The sequence below is a fragment of the Silurus aristotelis genome (assembly GCF_946808225.1).
Source record: "Silurus aristotelis genome assembly, chromosome: 11".
NCBI classification, from domain to species: domain Eukaryota; kingdom Metazoa; phylum Chordata; class Actinopteri; order Siluriformes; family Siluridae; genus Silurus; species Silurus aristotelis.
In genome coordinates this window covers 29248841-29271974 of record NC_139584.1, presented here as the reverse complement: position 1 = coordinate 29271974, position 23134 = coordinate 29248841, and the positions used below count along the sequence as shown (strand labels likewise).

At 43.8% G+C, this 23134-nt stretch overlaps 1 protein-coding gene across 1 annotated transcript in view; it reads right to left on the bottom strand.

Annotated features, from left to right (window-relative positions):
* Positions 1 to 22483, bottom strand: part of LOC310733746 (transmembrane protein 132C) — a 152954-nt gene extending 130471 nt beyond the window's left edge. Inside the window, exon 1 of the mRNA XM_083555150.1 lies at positions 21704 to 22483. Coding sequence (XP_083411276.1) covers positions 21704 to 21767 — 64 coding nt within the window. The 5' untranslated portion in view covers positions 21768 to 22483. The remainder of the gene's footprint in view (positions 1 to 21703) is intronic.
* Between the last annotated feature and the right edge of the window lie 651 nt (positions 22484 to 23134).

The following is a 23134-nucleotide window of genomic DNA, read 5'->3' as shown; positions in this document are numbered from 1 at the left end:
GAGTGGAACTTCTGTTTGCTTGATAGGCTCGGTGAAATAAATGTTATTCCAGTTGAAATGGAAGAATAAAATTGAGGGTTTGAGTACCTGTAATAGATATCTTCACCATCTTCATGTTGTTCATCCTGGGCTCAGATCGTCTCCTGCATTAGTGATATTCAGTCTGTTTAAATTCTTGAGTGTTGCACCATTAATGCTATTATTTGGAGACGTGGTCTGGATGTTCACCAGAACCCTGTTGTGCCTGGATCTATGTGATGACTGGATCTATAAAAGACTCAGAACTACTGTAGATGCCTGCAAATGTTAATCCTAAGATTTTCTGATGAATCTACGGGGTGCCATGTTTTTAAAATCACGTGATCCCAACAAAGTTCTTTAAGTAAAATTGCATTTTCTACACATAAAATCCACAACAAGAACTTCTATGATGGGGCAGGGAGACTCAGAGGCTCAGAAGTTATCACTCTGGACCACTGATCAGAAAGTTCTTCACCCGAATTCCAGTGCCCAGGTCTTGAGATAAATTGATCAATGATGCGCCAAATGAGTGAATATACGAAGGGGTATGAAAAAGTTTGCACCGTGTAAAAGTGAGTACTTCAACACAAGACATCAGATGAGAGAAAACCTGAACAGCTTCATGCTGCAGGAGATGTCCTGTCTCCACTACAATCTCATCCTGTTCTGGAATGGTTTCCTCGCACGGGTCCTGTTCGATTTCTCTTTCGTCCGTCTCTCGGTCCGAACACACAGGAGGGATTTTCTGATGTCTGATTCCTCGGCGAACTAAAATTGCACGATGCTTTCATCATGCGTGGCTGAACGGCTTTGTGATGGAGCTCTTTTCTTCCCTCGCTGCAGCGCACATCCTCGTTTTAATCACACAGATATAAATACACAAGGCTTCTGAGATTAAAAGCCTGGCAGAAAGCATGCTTTTATCGATATTTAATGTTCGGTTGTGCAGCTGAGGCACTTCCCCGTCCTCTCCATCCCACACAATAATAAAGCCTCTATTGATTTGGCCACAGAAAATATTAGTGGCTACAGTGTTCCAATCGCCACTCCGACACGTTAAACACGCGAGACGTTTGAACTGGGGGTGACCTGTGAATTATGTGGAGTTTGAGGTGTTTGAGATCTTTCTGCTCTCCTTCTGAACGTTCCACCTCCACCACAGGGTCGCTCTCTGTAATCAGTGATAGAGCATGTAGACGTTGTTTTATAAAGTCTGTGATTTGTAGCATGGTGACTGGTGATTACTGAACCCCAGCGACACTCTGAGTAATAAACAGGTTCCCCACACTTCCACTCTTCACATTTACAAGCTGCACTTTAAACATAGACTCCAACAGGACTGGACTTCACTCCAATAATGATGTTCTTTACACCGACTCACATGGACAAACACATTTTACACGCTGCTTTAATGGAAATGCTTTTCCATTCTTTATTTGGACCTGAAAAACCTGTAAACCTTAACAAAACCTAAACCTGAATCCGAACCTAATCCCAAAAATTATTCAGAATCCAAAACTAAACCTAAACTTCAATCAAAATCCAAACCAAAGTCAAACCTAAATCCGAACACAAACCTTAGCATGAACCCGAACCCAAACCTGAAAATAAACCTGATCCCAAAGCTGAATAAGACTCCAAACCTGAACCAAAACCCAAACCTGAAGATAAACCCCAACCCAGACCTGAACTTGAACCTGAACATGAATCAGAACCCAAACCTGAACATAAACCCGAACCTAAACATAAACCCGAGCCCAAACCCGAACATGAACCCAGGCCCAAACCTGAACATGAACCTGGGCCCACACCTGAACATGAAACCGGGCCCACACCTAAACATGAACCTAAAACCAAACCTGAATATAAACCCAAACCTGAACATGAATCAGATCCCAAACCTAAACCCAAAACCAACCCTGAACATGAACCGGGACACAAACCCAAACATGAACCCAAACCTGAACATAAACCCAAACCTAAACATGAACCCGGACCCAAACCCGAACATGAACCCAGGCCCAAACCTGAACATGAACCTAAAACCAAACCTGAATATAAACCCAAACCCAAACCTGAACATGAAAACAGACCTACACCTGAAGATGAAACCAAACCCAAACCTGAACATGAACCCGGGCCTGAATCTGAACTTGAACCTAAAAACCAAACCTTAACATAAACCTGAACCCAAACTTTAAACCTAAACTTGAACATGGACCCAAAAATGAACCTGAATATAAACCTGAACCTAAACCCGACCCTGACCCTGATTAGAGATCTGTTGTGGCTGATCAGCTGTAGATCTGTAGGGTGACAGTATTATAGCAGACAGAGAGAATAAGAGAAACAGAATAAATAATGAAGTGAACCTCGCTGCTCGTCTAAAAGTCTCCCGAGTCTTTATTCCTCATCGAACAGACCCGAACAGACCAGAACAGACCCAACACATCATCATAAACAAAACTGACCAAAATCTACAACTTTTTTCCTGCAGTTCATTTTGGGTCAGTTTAAAAAATCTGAATAATAAGTGAGCTGTTTGGGTCTCCTGTGAATCCTGCAGGAGACATAAACACACCGTCGATTCGGAGCTGACCCCAACCTGTGACCTGATTAAATTAACCCGAGCTCGACACGGCCTGCTAAATAATTCATGCGCCGCTACTCGCTGCTGTTGCTCTCCAGTAAAGTGCGTGTAATGAGTCCGGAGAGACCTGTTTACAGCTTTCCACGCGTTATGAGCGAAAGCTGTTTTATCGCACGCCATTGACGGGCGCGTACATACCGATTAGCCCTCGCGCAGGATCTGCGTTCCAATCGCGTTCCTTTCTTTCTCTTCCTGATGAGATCGCTGGATTAAACGAGCGACGAGGACACGTGTGCGTATCATCTCGACCTCCAGGAAACAATTAGATGGCAGTAATCGCTCTTTTGACTGAGGGGACACGGAAACACACGGCGTCTGAATGTTTTCTGCTAAATTTTTGCGATCCTAAAAAATTTGTCAATTGAAATGTAGATTCAAGAAATATACACTATATGGATAAAAGTTTGTGGATACCTGACCATGAGGTTGGAATGTTGGTATCTTTTTGAACGTCCCATTGCACATTTGGTCTCCATTTACTGTTAGAAATACCTTCACTCTTCTGAGCAGATGTTTCTGCATGGTTTTATGGAGATTTGTGGAGATTCATTCAGCCATAAGGGTGTTAGTAAAGTCAGGTAGTGATGTTGGTGAGAAGGTGAGGAAGCCTGGGGTGCAGTCAGCATTCACATTCATTGATGTTCTATAGGGTTGGAGTTTTATAGCAGAGGATCTTCCACTCCAAACCCATGAAAAGCAGATCTTCATGGAGCTGGCTTTTTTTGCAGAGGGACATTGCCATGCTGAAACAGGTTTGAAGGGGAAATTTCATGCTACCTCATCCAAAGACTTCCCATACAATTGTGATAATCTTTTTTTGCTAACAGTTTGGAGAAGATCCACGTCATTACTGAAAACGGCAAGTGTTCGAATACTTTTTCCCATTAATTACAAAAGCTAGTTCCTATCTGGTTAGATCGTATAATGACTGACAGCACTGTCTCCATGGAGATATAAATCAGTTTATCTTGAGTGCGTTTATCTCGCCCTGGTTTGCGTCCTTTCATTGAACCACCAATTATCACAGCAGCATTAGATAAAAAGCGGTAAAGTCTTGACTTGTAAATCGTTCATGATAATTAGCCGAACAATTCAGCTCGTGTGGGTGAGATCATCTCCATCATCCTGAAGCCCTGACTGTAAACGCCACACTTTCCATACTCCAATAAAACAATGTACATACAGTAGATATTGATATAGTACATACAGTATACATACATATATACATATATATATATATATATATATATATATATATACACATATATATATTAGCAGTGGCTGGTGGTCAGGGCCAGCAAAACCTTCTCTGCTGCCCTAAACACTATCAGAAGCACTGACCTACATTTACAACCTAAATTCTAATATTTGTTTGATGAAATTGTATTAATTTATTCCCAAAAGTTTATTCTCTTCATGTTGTAGTGTTTCTCTCGGCTGCACTGCTTCAGTACGTGTATGTGGATGTTAGATTTTTTATCCAATCAGCTTTCAGCCTCTATGTGCTGCCATGTCGATCTAATCTGCCCAGAGCCTTCAGAATCAGTACTGCTGGCCTTTGTACCAAAGTCTCCTTAATAAATATCTCTGTTTCTTTAACCAATCAGATATCATATTCTCCTTACAGGGCAGTTTGCTGGCCCAGAATAGCGGCGGCATTTTTCCGTCCTCTGATTGGTTGGTCTTTGGATTACAGCCTCTGGGGGGCGCTGCACATTATGAGTCTGCATCTCTGATGAGTAGGTTGTATTTTATTACATTTTTTTTCTGTCATGTTATTAGACAAATATTGATTCTGATGATGAAGATGATGTAGGTGCACAGTTGCGGTTGTAGTGTAGAGTTTTGACTTAAAATGACTTAAAAACCGTTCAGATTGAAAGCACAGAGGTTACAAATGACATTAACACTTCCATATTCTGAGGTAACTCGAGTGTAGCATTAGCTTAAAGTGCTTGAAAATGGTTTAAACTGATTATCCTGGCTCCATTTTGAAGACTGTGTCCTGTGGAGAATTCCCTGGTCCATTCAGATCTGCACAGAATGTAAGAAGTTATGTGCTGAAAGTGATACTGATGATGAGGCGTTGCTCTGTGAGTTAACCGAGTTGTGGGCTGTTGATAAATGTGTCCTTGCAGCGTAAAAAAGCGTTAGAGACGTGTCGTACTTCACCCCCAAACATGTTGCCCACAGTACCACCACCCTGAGAGTCGGTCCTGCCTTGGGATTTTCCTGCAGTCGTCTCTCTTCACTTTGTTTTCTCGCTGCAGTTCTATTGTTCTCTATTTAAGGCAGAACAACAACAACAAAATAAAAAAAGCATGATTCGTTTCCTCGGGGGAATGAACGACAACGTCGCTGCTAATCAGCGCTAACTTTTGTGTGCGAATTTCTTCCTTGCTCACGGCGTAAATACATATACGAGGTTAGCCCTGTTTAGGAGTAGTCAGATACTGGTTTAGAAGTTTTTAATTAGCTGTCAGGCGTGAGGTTTCACATCCTTCGCAGTAATTCGCTGAATCAAATGTGACTGTGTGGAGCTCTGACAAAAAATAAAACCACACAAATGCAAAAGGGTGACATTTTGATGTCCGGGGGAAAATAAGAAGCACTGAAATTGCTTGTTAGTGAGATTTCCCTGACACCTGATTGCTTCTGGGAAAAAAGAAAAAAAAAAAAAACACCTCTGCTCGAGCATACTTTGTGTTTGCGCTCCAATCCCCGAACTGTCACTAATGCCTTTCATTAGAACCTACAATGATATTTTTACTAGATGGAGCTTCAAGTGACACAAAAACATCTCCATTTTTATTAGAACACAAAAGTGTTAGTGTTGTTGTGACCTTTTGGCCAGGAAGTTTCAGAAGGTCGGCTCTGACTGCACAACGATAGCCAGCGATATTCATACAGAAGCTGAACAGTAAACAAACCCTAATGATTTGAGGATGAAATCTCCAGTGTGCTCCGATCTATGAAATTACATTCACATGTACAGTGCGTTTGGAAAGTTTCCACAGCACTTCACCTTGTCCACATTTTGTTATTTTACAGACTCAAAATGGATTCAATTCATTATTTTCCTCAAAATTCTACAAAACAATAGCACATAGTGACAACGTGAAAAACGTTATCTTTGCAAATGTATTATTAGTGGCTATTAATAATATTACTAAATTATTATAAAGAGCTCCAACCCTGAGATGAATGTGAACGCTGACTGCACCCCAGGCCTCCTCACCTCACCTACATCAGTACCTGACCTTTCTAACACCCTTGAAGCTGAATTAATCTCCACAAAATCCTGTGAGAGTGGAACTTATTATAGGAGCAAACGGGGAGTAAATGTGGAACGTTCAAAAAGCACAAATCTTATTGTCAGGGGTCCACAAACTTCTGTCCATATTGTGTAGGTTTCAAATGATGTTTCTTACACCACAAAACTTTTGTCAAGTCAAGTTTATTTCTATTGCGCTTTTCACAACAGACATTGTCTCAAAGCAGTTTTTACAGAAAACAACAGTGAAGGTGAATGGTGTGTGTTTATCCCTGATGAGCAGCCGTGGCGACTGTGGCGGGGAAAAACTCCCTTAGATGTTATGAGGAAGAAACCTTGAGAGGAACCAGACTCAAAAGGGGAACCCATCCTCATTTGGGTGACATCAAGAGTTTGATCATAAATCTTTCAACAATACAGAACCCAAACCGAAAACTAAAACTACTCAGTTAAAGTGCGTATCTGCATTTCGAGTACTGGGACGTTTTGACAAGTTGTGTATGGAAGAGGACGTCGTTGCCTGGTAACCTCCTGTTGCACTTCTGCCTTTCTTAATTCGTTATTCCCTATATAACATGTTGACATCTCTCGAAAATGTGTCATTTCACAAAACTCCTCATCCGTCACACAAAGAGTCTTGAGTGATAGCTGGAAGTGTTCACGTACATGAACTCCAGAGGTTTTGCAATGCCCTGCCCATGTGCCTCCAATAGAAAATGAATCGCTTTTTGAGACGACTCAGTCTTCTGATTCACATTAAAGAGTCATTTAGAATGAATGAATCGTTTATGAACGACTCCTCACTTACACACGCACACACAAATGTACAGCACAATAAAATATTCAATGATCAGAAGGTTGGTGGTTCAAGCTTCAGTATCACCAAGCAGCCACTCTGGGGCCCTTGAGCAAGGCCCTTAACCCTGTATGCACCAGGGGCGCTGATCCTGTGCTGTAATGTACATGTGTCAAGTGAACGCCCTTTTTTTTTCAGCTGTCCGTTCATCTTGCGCACCTTGTTGTGAAACCTCCTGTAGCGATAAGGATCATCTCATGCTCATCTCGCTCCTTACGGTGATATAAGGCTGTGAGATCAGCGCATGATTTTTCCATGTGGGTGGATCTAACGCTCTTTTAGAGACATTTGCACTTCAGGAGAATGTATTTATTTTCTGACTTAATTCAGTGTGGTTCCTTCGTTAGGACTCAAGGTGCATTAGATGTGTTATTTTCAGGCGTATTCACGCCAGGAACAGGTTACGCTCTGTAATTACAGCGGTAATTGTATTTAAGGATAATATGGGTTTGAAAAGAGGAGTGAAGAATGAGTAAGAGGAGAGATGTTATTACGGGAACGACTTCTTGAGTGATGGAAGAGGACCAATTTATGCTTTAATATTCCCAGACCAACTGATTACGACCCTCACGCTCAAATCAAGCTTAAGTGGGCATGGAATGAGTCATTAAACGTTCCCATGTGGCGGTGGAGTTTACACAAGCAGCACACACACACACACACACACACACACACACACACACACACACACACACACACACACACACACACACACAGAGCACCTCATCATTTCTGCATCATTACTCCAGCAAGTGTTGGAGCATCTAATCAGGCCAGTTCCTTATTTAGTTACAGCACAGTTTACTGGACAAGATAAAGCATGGTGTCCGTGTTCTGCTCTACAGGACACACGCGGTACTGCGCTTCTCTGTATCTCTGCTGTATTTACATAAGGACTTCCTCTGATTGGCTGCAGCTGATTGTGCCAAACTATTCTCAGGTCGATTTTATTGGGCCTGCTTGGATTTGAATGGATTAGTTTAATTGGACCTGCTCGGATTGGACTGGTTTTGTTGGACTTGTTCAGTCTGGCTGTATTTGACTGGTTTAATTAGACCTGCTCAGCAGTTTGGGTTTAATTGTTTTTATTGGACTTGATCAGATTCGTTTTATTGGACCTCATTAGAATGATTTGATTGTTTTTTATTTTATTTTATTATACCTGGATAGAATTTAGAGTTACTTTAATAACTCAGATTGGATTTATCAGATGGTTTTGTTAGACCTGCTTGTATTGGATTGAAGTGGATTTAATAGATTTATTAAATTGATTTCTATCTGATTTTGCTGGACTTGTTCGGATTGGATCCGATTAGATTTACTAGATCTTCTCAGATTGAATCAGACTGGTTTTGTTAGACCTGCTCAGATTGTGTCAGATTGGTTTTACGGGATTTTCTTGGATTGGATCAGACTGGTTTTGTTGGACCTGCTCAGATTGTGTCAGATTGGTTTTACTGGATTTTCTTGGATTGGATCAAACTGGTTTTGTTAGACCTGCTCAGATTGTGTCAGATTGGTTTTACTGGATTTGCTTGGATTGGATCAGACTGGTTTTGTTAGACCTGCTTTGATTGGATCGAATTAGATTGTTTTTTTTTCAACCTTCTCAAACTGGATCTGATTGGATTAACTGGATTTACTCGGATTGGTTTTATTAGACGTGCTCGAAAAGGCAGTATTGGACCTGGTTGGACTGGATCGGACCAGATCGGTTTTGTTGGTCGTGTTCAATAACACTGAGTCAGAAAAACACTGCAATAAAGTTATCACCATCTTGACACATCACACTTGGCATTTACACTGAGCCTCACTTTCACTGAGGGGGAAAGCGCTCTCTCTCTCTCTCTCTCTCTCTCTCTCTCTCTCTCTCTCTCTCTCTCTCTCTCTCTCTCTCTCTCTCTTGGTCTCTCTCTCTCTCTCTCTCTCTCTCTCAGCTTGTCACTCTTCCATCTCTCCTTTTCTCTCTCTCTCTCTCTCTCTCTCTCTCTCTCTCTCTCTCTCTCTCTCTCTCAGCTTGTCACTCTTCCATCTCTCCTTTTCTCTCTCTCTCTCCCCCTCTCTCTCTCTCTCTCTCTCTCTCTCTCTCTCTCAGCTTGTCACTCTTCCATCTCTCCTTTTCTCTCTCTCTCTCCCTCTCTCTCTCTCTCTCTCTCTCTCTCTCTCTCTCTCTCTCTTTTCTCTCTCTCTCTCTCTCTCTCTCTCTCTCTCTCTCTCTCTCTCTCTCTCTCTTTTCATGTCAGTAAATAAACATATTCTGTAGAAAGAATGTGAGAGAGGTGGCGAGTTTATGAGTGTAGTTTACTGTTATTTAAGCCTGACCCAGTGTGTGTGTGTGTGTGTGTGTGTGTGTGTGTGTGTCCCAAATGACCAGCGCAGATGGTGTGTGTTATCTTTTCCATGCGAGAGAGCGGTCAGAGCGATTAGATCTCAGCCGAAGCGTTTGATAACAAGTGCGCATGGAGGAACAGCACGAGTGCGTCGTAACGTAAACGATTTTACTGCATGCGCCAGGAAGCAGAAACGTTTTTCCGCCAGCAGAAGAGTTTATCATCATCCTGATCACACTGTTAGCAACCAACATCCCGCTTTATTACCCGTTAATCGAATCTGCTTTCGCCAGACACGGTGTGTATGTTAGGCCCGGTACATTATCTTATTTATCAAAATTAGTTCACACCAGAACACGTTCCAACCTCCAACCAGGAATCCCGAATGGAGGATTTCAGACGTTCGTTTGCTTGTGCTGGAGAAATATGATAGGAATTCAATAATTAATAACTCGGACGCACATCCTTAAGGGTTTTATTTCTGTTCCTACACAGCAGTGTGCCGGCGATTACAATTTGCATTAATTAAATTAGACATGGAGGTTTTTTTTATCCGTTTATTGTTACGTTGAACCCTAAATGCAAAAAAAGGTTCCTGTTCCAAACCAGCATTTACACAGGAACGTCCAGCAAATCATAATCATCAGCTCATGTGTGAATAGTAGATTTTAAATATCTGGAAGTTCACGTGTAAATGCTGGTTTGTGATTGTCTGAAAGTTCTGGTGTAAATGCTGGATTGTGATTGGCTGGAAGTTCATGTGTAAATGCTGGATTGTGATTGGCTGGAAGTTCTGGTGTAAATGCTGGTTTGTGATTGGCTGGAAGTTCAGGTGTAATTGCTGTATTGTGATTGGCTGGAAGTTCACGTGTGAGTTCAGACAGTTGAACACACAGGTAGTTTACAGTTCTCAATAAATTACCTCCTGTAACCATGGTAACATCCAGTTCTATTTCCATCCAAAATGACACAGTTATTGTACACATTTCCTAATGACCTTCCTGAGCTCCATGGAGGAGTTTTGTGTGGTGGACACTTTGGTGAACACGGTGATTTTGATAAACGACTCAAAGCTGATAAAGGGCAGAAGACGAATTTGGAGTGGAACTGAAGAAGAAAATGTTCAAATGAGAAATAAAACAAACAGCAGCCCCACACACACTCCAACAGCTTCCTCATGTAAATAAATGTAATCTTCTGCCATTACTTTATCTATAGGTGCGATTTGGAGCAGCAGAGTTGTAGATGTAGTGAGCCGTATGCTCTGCAAACATCAATGACAACTTAACCTCCTCAGTGCTGGGAAGTGTTTCATCTGATCTCCATCACTGCACCTCAACATTGTTTATCTCTAATAAATGGACATTCGGTGCGACCCAGATGAGGACGGGTTCCTCTTGTGTCTGGTTCCTCTCAAGGTTTCTTCCTTCTGCATCTCAGGGAGTTTTTCCTTCACCAAAGTCTCCACTGACTCGTTCATCAGGGACAAACTTACAGTTATAAAGAACTTATTCATCTTTATCACCACATTATCTGTGTAAAGCTGCTCTGAGTGCTCACAGTGTTCATTGTTAAAACAGATATATAATGTTTATATACACAAATATAAATTAATTGAAATTGTGACCCTGGTAGAAGTTGATAATCCAAAACACCTAATATGTCAAAATCTAGGTGTATGACTCAATAAAACACTCTTCGCTGTGCCCTAATCATCCAAAAATGCTAATAAATCTGTTTACATGGTGTTTGTTGTGTGCAGTCAGTCCTGTCTTGTTAGGCTCTCAACAATTTCACACACGACTGAACAGTAGAAAGTCTAGCGATTGTGTCTTGTGTTGAAGAAACACTGGCATTTAGCATTTTACACACACACACACACACACAGAGCTGAAAGTCTCAGTGGAGCAAAACACAAATAGAGCAAAACACATTTAGTGTTTTTTGGGACTTTCCCTGCGACCTCCTAATCCGGTTTATTTAAACCATATTTCCGTCCTCGAGGGAAAGTTTCTACAATAACTGCGGTTTTTTTTTTTTTTATCCTTCCCTCTTCGCCAACTTTCCAACCCAAAGGAAAGCTTTCCCGCCTAAACCGCCAGAAGACTGCAACAGGGGAACGCTGGAGCAGCAAATGAAAAGACTGGCGCTGCATCACTGTAACGTGATTGGTTCCAGCGGGGACGCTGCGGCGTGGACATTACACACTCGACTCGACTCGACTTGCTTGCAGATCCGGCGTGGGAACTCCTACGAACACACACCAAATCTGAATCGTGATCTTTCCGTGCTTGTCAGCCAGGTGGACTGGAATGTTGCCCTTTATTATGCACAAAGCAAAAATAGCAAAACACTCCAGCTGAAGTCTGATGCTACGGAGAGGTAGAGGCAGAAGAAGATGAAGAGGACAGGGCAGAGATAGAGACAGAAGTGAAGACAATGGTGGAGACGGGTAGATGCCAAGGTTGACAGGAGAAGATGCAGAGGTAGAGGCAGAAGTAGAGTCCAATTTAGAGCTGGAGACAGCGGTAGTGGCAGAGGTAAAGTCAACGTTAGAGACAGAAGTAGAGACAATAATAGAGATAAAGACAGAGGTTGGGACAGGATGAGGAGGCAGAGTTAGAGACAAAGGTTGAGGCAGAGTTAGAGGCAGGGTAAACATAATGTTAGAGGTAGAGGTAAAGGTGGAGGTAGAGACAGACCGAGATGCAGAGGTAGATGTGGGGTAGATACAAATTTAGAGTCAGAGAGAGAGGTAGAGGCACAATTTGAGACAAAGGTAGCAATAAAGACAGAGGTATATGCAGAGGTTGAGGCAGAAGTAGAGTCAAAGTTAGAGGTAGAGCGATAAAGACAGAGGTTAATGCAAAAATAGAGTCAATGTTAGAGGTAGGACCAGAGGTAGAAAAAAACAGTCCAGATAGTTCGATGCCGAGGTGGAGACAGAGGTAAAGACAAAAATTTAGAGGTAGAGGTAGAGGCAGAAGAGACAATGATACAGATAAAGACAGAGGTGGAGGCAGGTGTAAATGCAGAGGCAGAGGTAGAGACAAATTTAGACAGAGAGGTAACTGTAGAGGTAAAAGCAGATAAATATCACACACAGCATGGAGTGAACGTAGCACCAGTTCTGCTAGGAAACGTGTGGTTTGCTAACAGACAGTACGGTTTTCTAGTTTACTGCATATTCGCTGATCCTCTCATGAGGTGAGGAACATCTTTCGATATGTGGAGGTGTGGATATTTCCCTCAGCCTCCACAAGTGCCCTCTTGTAAATATAACTTATTATCCTCTGCAGTATTAGCATATTTCTCATTAGACACCGCCGACATGTCCATGACTAGCATGCATGAAAGAAAAATAAACATGTCTCCAGATACTCTGCAGATCCAAGTTAACTCCTGAGGTCCAAGTTAACTCCTGAGGTCCAAGTTAACTCCTGAGGTCCAGGTTAACTCCTGAGGTCCAGGTTAACTTCTAAGGTCCAGGTTAACTCCTGAGGTCCAGGTTAACTTCTAAGGTCCAGGTTAACTTCTAAGGTCCAGGTTAACTCCTGAGGTCCAGGTTGAGCTTAAGGATCACAACGTCGTCAATTTATTACAGTTCAATTAGTGTTTTTTATTATAAAAAGGAGCTTTACGCTAAATTTTGCTTTATAATAAATGAGTCAGAGGTGAAAAATGAAAGGGGAGAAAAAAAGAGAAGTTTTTTACCTGCAATTTCCAGAGGATATTATTATTATTATTGTAAACAGCGGCAGTCAGAAGAGAAAACGTCCTCTGAAGAGCTTCTGAGTAATTTCTAGAGCATCATGAGTCGGTAATACACTGGTTAATTTTAATCCATTAAACACTACCGAAGTTTGGATCTATTCTACATGCATCACAAGCAAACGCTGACATGAATATTCATAAATATGCAAATCAGAGACACTCCTCAGTCTTGAATAGGATGTTACAACATCTGGACATCAGTCTGCCAAAGCAACGAGTGTATGTCGTCCTGTTTATGGAGTATTTACTGAAACTCCTCGCTGCTAATCTACTGTGAAGCTAGCGCACGGCTAGCCTGCTAGTTAACCGCTAGTAACCTATTTCATTACCTTAGAGATTCATGACAAGCAACGCGGTATAACGAAACCGCAATTTAGCTATAAACTAGCGAGCTATCCTCAAATACATCTCTAGCTAACATAAAACCTCCAACGTACAAAAACTCTTTCAAAATTAATAAGCCACGCCCATTTGTTTTACGACAAGAAAAAAGGCATACACACTGCGAGAAGCCTTTTATTGGATGAGACACATTAGTGCCAGATAATCAGTGAAATATTAAATCCTGGAAATGGTAACTATAAAAAAAAAGAGAGAGAGAATACTGGTCAGACACTGCTACTTTCGAGTAAAACACGCCCCCCTGTGGGTGGGGCATATAGACTGTAAGAAGTATATTATTGAATAAAACCACAGCACTAGTACAAGATACAAGTCATGACGCACTATAAAATAAAGACCATATAGAAGCTGCTACTGTAGAGCAAGACACGCCCCTGGGGGCGGGGCAAACACACTGTGGGAAGCATTTCACTGGATAAAACACAACAGTAGTAGAAGATAAGTCGGGAAAAATTATGAACTATAAAATATAAAAAACAAGGGAACATATCCACTGTTTATATTTTAAAAAGTGTAAAGTAAGACACCCCTGAGGGGCGGGGCATAAACACTAAAGGAAGCATTTTAATTAGATAAGACACAACACCGCAACAATATGAGTAAGTGAAATGTTTAATCTTGGAATTGAGGATTATAAAATGTATAAATAAAATGTAATGTTTATATGTATGCTACTGTAGAGTAAGACATGCCTCTGGGGGCGGGGCATACAGACTGTAGGAAGAATTTCATTGGAAACAGAAGTACAAGACGAGTACAAGATTTTTCATTCATTTTTCAAATTGGTTTTGTGTGTGTGTGTGTGTGTGTGTGTGTGTGTGTGTGTGTGTGTGTGTGTGTGTGTGCTGACTGACACACACACACAGTAAAATCACTATAATTTTCCTGTGAGAAAAATGAGACAAAATGATACCCTTTCATTACACAAACTGAAACACACACACACACACACACACACACACACACAGACACACACACACACATGGTTAAAAGGCCGGTTGGCAGGTTTCATGCTGATGATGAATACCCCGGGGTAGGAGGACGGAGCTGTGGGGGGGTAAATGGCCCTGACTCAGGGGTTAAATGTCTGTACTTATGAACATGGATGGAAAGGTCATGCTCCTCGGCTAGCGTGACTTCGACACGTTTTACACGTGTAGTTGTCAGATAAACTTCATATTCGCTTATTTGAACTTCATTACAGGGCGTGACATCAATGCAACACACGTGTGCATTAAGGAGGTGTGTGAGTGTGTGTGTGTGTGTGTGTGTGTGTGTGTGTGTGTGTGTGTGTGTGTGTGTGTGTGTGTGTTTAAATTAATTAAAGAAGTATGAAAGAATAAATTAGCTCAGGAGGAAATAATGCCGGCATTCAGAATACAGAATCTGCTTTACAGAGGGGGAATGAAATGAAAGAGTGAGAGAAGAAAAGAGAGAAGGGACGGATCATTTAAAGGACAGGGAGAGAGTTTGAGAAGAGAGAGAGAGAGAGAGAGAGAGAGAGAGAGAGAGAGAGAGAGAGAGAGAGAGAGAGAGAGAGAGAGAGAGAGAGAGAGAGAGAGAGAGTGTGTGTGTGTGTTATGCAGTATTATTAGTGTTTATGACGTAAATGCAGATCCGGTGAGGTGTTGTTTTGTCGCTAGTCTATTATTTACACACACCCCAAGTTTCACCGCTGCACTTTTTTCCCTCCGAGACTCGGACACATTGCTGTTTTTCCCCTCAGCTTTCTTCCCTACTTACTTCTACACCACACACTAGAGGGATGAGGGGATGGAGAGACTGCAGTTAGAGAGAGAGAGAGAGAGAGAGAGAGAGAGAGAGAGAGAGAGAGCGAGCGAGCGAGAGAGAGATGTACTGTAATGTGGCACGTTCTGTCCGAGCATGGTAAGCAAAAACGCGTTTCCTGCGTCACTCTTTAGGAAAGAGTCAAAGGAAGAGAGTTTGTGTGTGTTTGGGGGTGGGTGGGGTTGGGGGGGGGTGTAGAGAGCATGATAGATAAAGTCCTCCAGCTCTCCCTAACGCCATTTTCACACTTGACCCAGATTCATGAGTGCTCTCTCCGGAGCAATTGCGGGCTCATTCAAGGGCTCATTCAGGGCTCATTCAGGGCTCGTTCAGGGGCTCATTCAGAGGTTTGTTCAGGGGCCTCATTCAAGGGTTTTTTAGGGGCTCAATTGGGGGTTTGTGCAGGAGCTCATTCAAGGGTTTGTTCAAGGGCTCGTTCAGGGGTGTATTCAGGGGTTTGTTCAGAAGTGTGTTCAGAGGTGTATTCAAGGGTTTGTTCAGGGGTGTGTTCAGGGGTGTGTTTAAGGGTTTGTTCAGGGGTGTGTTTAGGGGTGTATTCAGGGGTGTGTTTAGGGGTTTGTTTAGAGGTGTGTTCAGGGGTGTGTTCAAGGGTTTGTTCAGGGGTGTATTCAGGGGTGCGTTTAGGGGTTTGTTCAGGGGTGTGTTCAGGGGTTTGTTTAGGGGTGTGTTCAGGGGTTTGTTTAGGGGTGTGTTCAGGGGTTTGTTTAGGGGTGTGTTTAGGGGTTTGTTCAGGGGTGTGTTTAGGGGTGTGTTTAGGGGTGTGTTTAGGGGTTTGTTTAGGGGTGTGTTTAAGGGTTTGTTCAGGGGTGTGTTTAGGGGTGTGTTCAGGGGTTTGTTTAGGGGTGTGTTTAGGGGTTTGTTTAGGGGTGTGTTTAAGGGTTTGTTCAGGGGTGTGTTCAGGGGTGTGTTTGGGGGTGTGTTTAAGGGTTTGTTCAGGGGTGTGTTTAGGGGTTTGTTCAGGGGTGTATTCAGGGGTGTGTTCAGGGGTGTGTTTAGGGGTTTGTTCAGGGGTGTGTTTAGGTTTTGTTTAGGGGTGTGTTCAGGGGTTTGTTTAGGGGTGTGTTCAGGGGTTTGTTCAGGGGTGTGTTTAGGGGTTTGTTTAGGGGTGTGTTCAGGGGTTTGTTTAGGGGTGTGTTCAGGGGTTTGTTCAGGGGTGTGTTTAGGGGTTTGTTTAGGGTTGTGTTCAGGGGTTTGTTTAGGGGTGTGTTCAGGGGTTTGTTCAGGGGTGTGTTTAGGGGTGTGTTTAGGGGTTTGTTCAGGGGTGTGTTCAGGGGTGTGTTTAAGGGTTTGTTCAGGGGTGTGTTCAGGGGTGTGTTTAGGGGTGTGTTTAAGGGTTTGTTCAGGGGTGTGTTCAGGGGTGTGTTCAGTGGTGTATTCAGGGGTGTGTTCTGGAGCTCATTCAGGGACTCGGGGGTCATGGCAGCTTTGCTTTTTAAAAATCAGGCCATGAGCTTATAATTTCTGTAAATATTTCTCCTTCGGTTCAGCAGCGTTTTGTGAAATAGGAGACATGCAATTTGTTCCATCACTCAACTCCACACACCATACTCCACACACTCTACTCCACACACCATACTCTACACACCATACTCTACTCCACACACCATACTCTACACACCATACTCTACACACCCTACTCCACACACCATACTCTACACACCATACTACACACACCCTACTCCACACACCCTACTCTACACACCCTACTTCACACACCCTACTCTACACACCATACTCGACATACTCTACTTCACACACCATTCTCCACACACCCTACTCTACACACCATTCTCCACACACCCTACTTCACACACCCTACTCTACACACCATTCTCCACACACCCTACTCTACACATCATTCTCCACACACCCTATTCTACACATTATTCTCCACACACCCTACTCCACACACCCTACTCTACACACTCTACTCCACACATCTTACTCTCCACACCATTCTCCACACACCATTCTCTACTCACCCTACTCCATGCACCCTACTTTATACACCCTATTCTTCAGGATGAGTATATAGAGTGTATGGAGGAACATGTATGGAATAGAGCATGTGGAAGAACATGTTTGGAGCTCTGATGTTTGCACTCTGAAGTGAACGATCCTCATCATTGTGGCGGACATCGAAATCGGATGATGAACAGATTACGTGGAACGTAATGTATACGGTGTGTGATGATTTGCCGAGTCAGCTTCCTGTGTGTGTGTGTGTGTGTGTGTGTGTGTGTGTGTGTGTGTGTGTGTGTGTGTGTGTTGTTGCTGAATAAAGAGTTTCTGATTCCAATAAACTCTATAAACTAATAAAATCTAAATAGAGCAAAATCCTGCATCGCCTCTTTTTCCTCGTTTTTAATTCCCATGTGTTCGAGATAAGCGTTTATTTCCCAGATAGCATTGCTCAGCATTTGCTGAAGAGCGTGGAGATTTGGAACACGGGCCGTGTGTGTGTGTGTGTGTGTGTGTGTGTGTGTGTGTGTGTGTGTGTGTGTGTGTGTGTCTGAGAGAGAACGAATATGCAGCTGAGTATTAGAATTCACAGCAGATATCTGCTGTTCTACACACAGGGAAGAATGTCACTCTCTCTCTCTCTCTCTCTCTCTCTCTCTCTCTCTCTCTCTCTCACACACACACACACACACACACACACACACACACACACACACACAGGTCTCTCTGACAGAGAGCAACATGTTCAGTAATTCAGTACCTGTCCACATCACAGCCGGCTTAGACCCGACCTCTGGAACATCTCTCCTTTTATCCCCTAAACCCCATTTCCTGTTTACTAGAAGGTCTAAAAGAACACGAAGCGCAAACGTAACACACACACACACACACACACACACACACACACACACACACACACACACACGTTCAGAGAGAAAAAGAGAGATATAGAAAAAAGAGAGAAAGCACAGGAGGAGTGATGGGGAAGAGGGAGAGATGGAGAAAAATAATAAGACACAGATAGAGGAGCAGAAACAGGAAGCGAGGAAGAGAGTGAGAGAGAGAAGGAAAGAGATGGAGAGCACTGAACAGAATAATATGAGATAGAAAGATAAACAAAGAGTGATAGAGAGGAAAGAGAGAGAGGAAAGATGCTGAAGATGGATTGGGTGGGATGAAAGGGAAAGGAAAATGAGAGAGAGAGAGAGAGAGAGAGAGAGAGAGAGAGAGAGAGAGAGAGAGAGAGAGAGAGAGAGAAGAGAGGTGACATGCAAAAGTGACTGAAAGAGGGGGAGAGATTAGTAGAGCTCTGAAGAATGACAGAAAGAAAGGAAAAAAAGAGGTGAAGATGAAGAGAGAGAGATAGAGAGACAAACAGCAGGAGAGATGGAGAGACACAAACACTAACATAGGAAAACAAGAGAAAGAAAGAGAGTGGGGGGGTGTCAAGAATTAAAGCAAACTTTAAAAAAGGAGAAGAAAACCGTTTACCTAACCCCCATCTTCAACTTTCTACACCCTACACTCCCTACACCCTACAACCCTCACTCCCTACACCCTACACTCCCTACACCCTACAACCCTCACTCCCTACACCCTATACTCCCTACACCCTACACACCATACTCCCTACACCCTACAACCCTCACTCCCTACACCCTACACTCCCTACACCCTACTCCCTACTCCCTACACCCTATACCCTACACTCCCTACTCCCTACACCCTACACTCCCTACACCCTACACGCCCTACACTCCCCACACCCTACTCCCTACACCCTATACCCTACACTCCCTACTCCCACTCCCTACACCCTACACTCCCTACACCCTACACTCCCTACACCCTATACCCTACACTCCCTACTCCCTACACCCTACACTCCCTACACCCTACACGCCCTACACTCCCCACACCCTACTCCCTACACCCTATACCCTACACTCCCTACACCCTACACTCCCTACACCCTATACCCTACACTCCCTACTCCCTACACCCTACACTCCCTACACCCTACACTCCCTACACTCCCCACACCCTACTCCCTACACCCTATACCCTACACTCCCTACTCCCACTCCCTACACCCTACACTCCCTACACCCTACTCCCTATACCCTACACTCCCTACTCCCTACACCCTACACTCCCTACACCCTACACTCCCTACACTCCCCACACCCTACTCCCTACACCCTACACCCTATACCCTACACTCCCTACTCCCTACACCCTACACTCCCTACACCCTATACTCCCTACACCCTACACACCATACTCCCTACACCCTATACTCCCTACACCCTACACTCCCTACACTCTCTACACCCTACTCCCTACACCCTACACCCTATACCCTACACTCCCTACACCCTACACTCCCTACACCCTACACTCCCCACACCCTACTCCCTACACCCTATACCCTACACTCCCTACTCTCTACACCCTACACTCCCTACACACCCTACACTTCCCACACCCTACTCCCTACACCCTATACCCTACACTCCCTACTCTCTACACCCTACACTCCCTACACCTTACACTCCCTACACCCTACACTCCATACACCCTACACCCTATACCCTACACTCCCCACACCCTACTTCCTACACCCTACACCCTATACCCTACACTCCCTACTCCCTACACCCTACACTCCCTACACCCTACACTCCATACACCCTACACCCTATACCCTACACTCCCTACTCCCTACACCCTACACCCTACATCCTACTCCCTACTTCCTACACTCCCTACTCCCTACACTCCCTACACCCTACTCCCTACACCCTACTCCCTACACCCTACACTTCATACTCCCTACACCCTACACTCCCTACACCCTACTCCCTACATCCTACTCCCTACTTCCTACACCCTACACTCCCTACTCCCTACACTCCCTACACCCTACACCCTACTCCCTACACCCTACACTCCATACTCCCTACACCCTACACTCCCTACACCCTACTCCCTACATCCTACTCCCTACATCATACTCCCTACAACCTACACCCTACACTCCCTACACCCTACACTCCCATTACCCTACACTCCCTACAACCTACACCCTACACTCCCTACACCCTACACTCCCAACACCCCACACTCCCTACACCCTAAACTCCCAACACCCTACACTCCCTACACCCTAAACTCCCTACTCCCTACACCCTACACTCCCTACTCCCGACACCCTACACTCCCTACTCCCTACACCCTACACTCCCTACACTTCCTACCCCCTACACTCCCTACCCCCTACACTTCCTACACCCTACACTCCCTACACCCTATACTCCCTGCTCCCTACACTCCCTACACCCCTCACTCCATACACCCTACACCCCCGTATCCCTACACCCTAACTCCCTACACCCTAAACTCCCCACACCCTAATTTTCCTGCTCTCTACACCCTACACTCCCTACATTCTCTACACTCTACACCCTACACTCCCTGCACCCTACACCCATCACTCCCTACTCCCTACACTCCCTACACTTCCTGCACTCCCTACACCCTACACTCCCTACACCCTATACTCCCTACTCCCTGCTCCCTACACTCCATACACCCCTCACTCCCTACACCCCCTACACCCTACACTCCATTATCCCTACATCCTAACTCCCTACACCCTAAACTACATCCTAAATTTCCTGCTCTCTACACCCTACACTGCCTACATTCTCTACACTCTATACCCTACACTTCCTGCACCCTACACCCATCACTGCCAACACACTACTCGTGCTCGGAGTGTACATACCACCTAGCGCTAATGCTAAGGAAATGCTCAGTGTACTCTACGGGACCATTAGAGAAATAGAAAACACACACCCTGACGAATTGTTTATTGTCGCTGGAGATTTTAACCATCAAATCTCAGGACTGTGCTTCCCACATGTAAAGAGACCAAAACAGTGGGAAAGTAAGGCAGCACATGGAATAAACAGAAGGTGAGCAAAAGAGAGAGAGAGAGAGAGAGAGAGAGAGAGAGAGAGAGAGAGAGAGAGAGAGAGAGAGAGAGAGAGAGAGAGATGGACAAAGAGATGGATGGCGAAAGAGAGAGATGGAGAAAAAAAGAGTGATAGATGGACAGAGAGATGGATGGAAAAGAGAGATTGACAGAGAGAGAAAGAGAGACAGAAAGACATTGAAAAAACTAGAGATGGGCAGAATGATGGAGGGAAAGATAGATGGAGAGAGAGAGAGGGGGGTGTATTACAGTAATTAATTGTATAAACACTGGATTAATTGGTATTTAATGACAAATCCACGATACAGAAGAATGTGTGCTGTAACTCTATATGGTCACGAGACTGGGGTTTTCCTCCACACACACACACACACACACACACACACGCGTGCGAGCGCGCGCGCGAGCGGGAATATGTCAAAACACACACTACAGTAATTACACAGTCTGGAAAATTCTTAGAATTTTTACAGAACCCATTCCTGCATGTGTACAGTCTGTAATTCAATAACAATACATACACACACACACACACACACACACACACACACACACGCACGCACGCACGCACTAAAACTGAACATCGAACGTGAACATGAGATCAAGCTGAGAAGCAACATCTTACCTCCTAGAAGCAGGAACCCGGAGAGCAGAAGCCCGAGGTGCAGCATGGTGGGCAGAACTTCCATCCAGGGGGAGAAATCAAACAGCACAGAATCGGAGGAACAAACAGGGAGAAAAACCACGGGTTGGAGATGAAGCTTGGTGTGTCACATCATCCACAAATCTGAAGAAAGTCCACTCTGCGCTCAACTTCCCATCCTTCAGTCTGAGCTCCAGAAAACTCCAGCCCCAGTCTGAACACCACTACCTACTGTATACCTCCATCTGTCCCCATGTACATGCAGTCTAATTAACCCGCTATCACACACACACACACACACACACACACACACACACAGAGCCGCTGGGTATAACCCGGGATAGTCCTCACCGCGCTCGCGCTCCAACCAACTTTCCACAAAGAAATTAATTAGAAAATAAAATAAAAACAACAGGATAATGTCGGAGCGCGTGAGCCCCAGTTTCCACGTGTCTCACGTCATTTTAACGCAAACGCCGAAATTCCAGAAACGTCGGTGCCGTGCAGAGCGCGCGCCCGCTCCGACCGCTGCTTCCTTTCAATTAATTTCTTTTTTTATTATTATTATTGCTGCACATATATATATATATATTTTAATTATATTTCCTTTACGTTCTTCTGATGTAATTTCTTTTATTAATTTGTATCATTGTTATATTATTATTATTGTTATTATTATTGTTGTTATGAGTCTAATTGAAACCCCTGTAGCGCTTAGAATCCGCTCCGTGGACCGCACGCGGCGCGCGCATCTCTCACCTCCTCCGCTCGAGCTCCTCGCGAAGGAATCGACTCGCCCCCCTCCCATTTTTTTATTGAGTCGATTCACCAGGAAAATGGAATCGGTTCTTAAGTTGGCTCTGTGTGTGAACCGTGTGGACGGTATACCGATCATCTGTTTCCGATCGATAATGATATTTTTATTTGTGCAAAAAATACAAAAATCTAAATGCAAGCAATTGAAATCAAATGAAAGCCCTGGGTGTGGGTTTCTGTCTGTGTATTATGTTTAATAATATTTTCACACGTAAAAATAAATGCGGAATCCGAATGATTTAATAACTATAAAAAACCTTTTGTGACTTTAGCACACTTTTTTAATAAAGTCTATGTATCTATGTGGTGATATCAAAAAGTTTCGAGACGAGCTCTGTTTAGTACTTTATCTATCTGCATTTACACACATTTACACAAATATTCCGCTTGCACAGTATTACAGCGCCCCCAGTGTTCATACCACATCTGGAACATGTCCTGGAAGTCTTTATATCTACACACTGACTAATGAAAGTTGGTGCTCCCTGTGACTGTGTATGCAGCTGTGTGCTGCCATCTGTTGGTCTGCTACAAGATTACTCACGAAACCTTTTAAAATCACCATATATATATATATATATATGATCTGATTATATA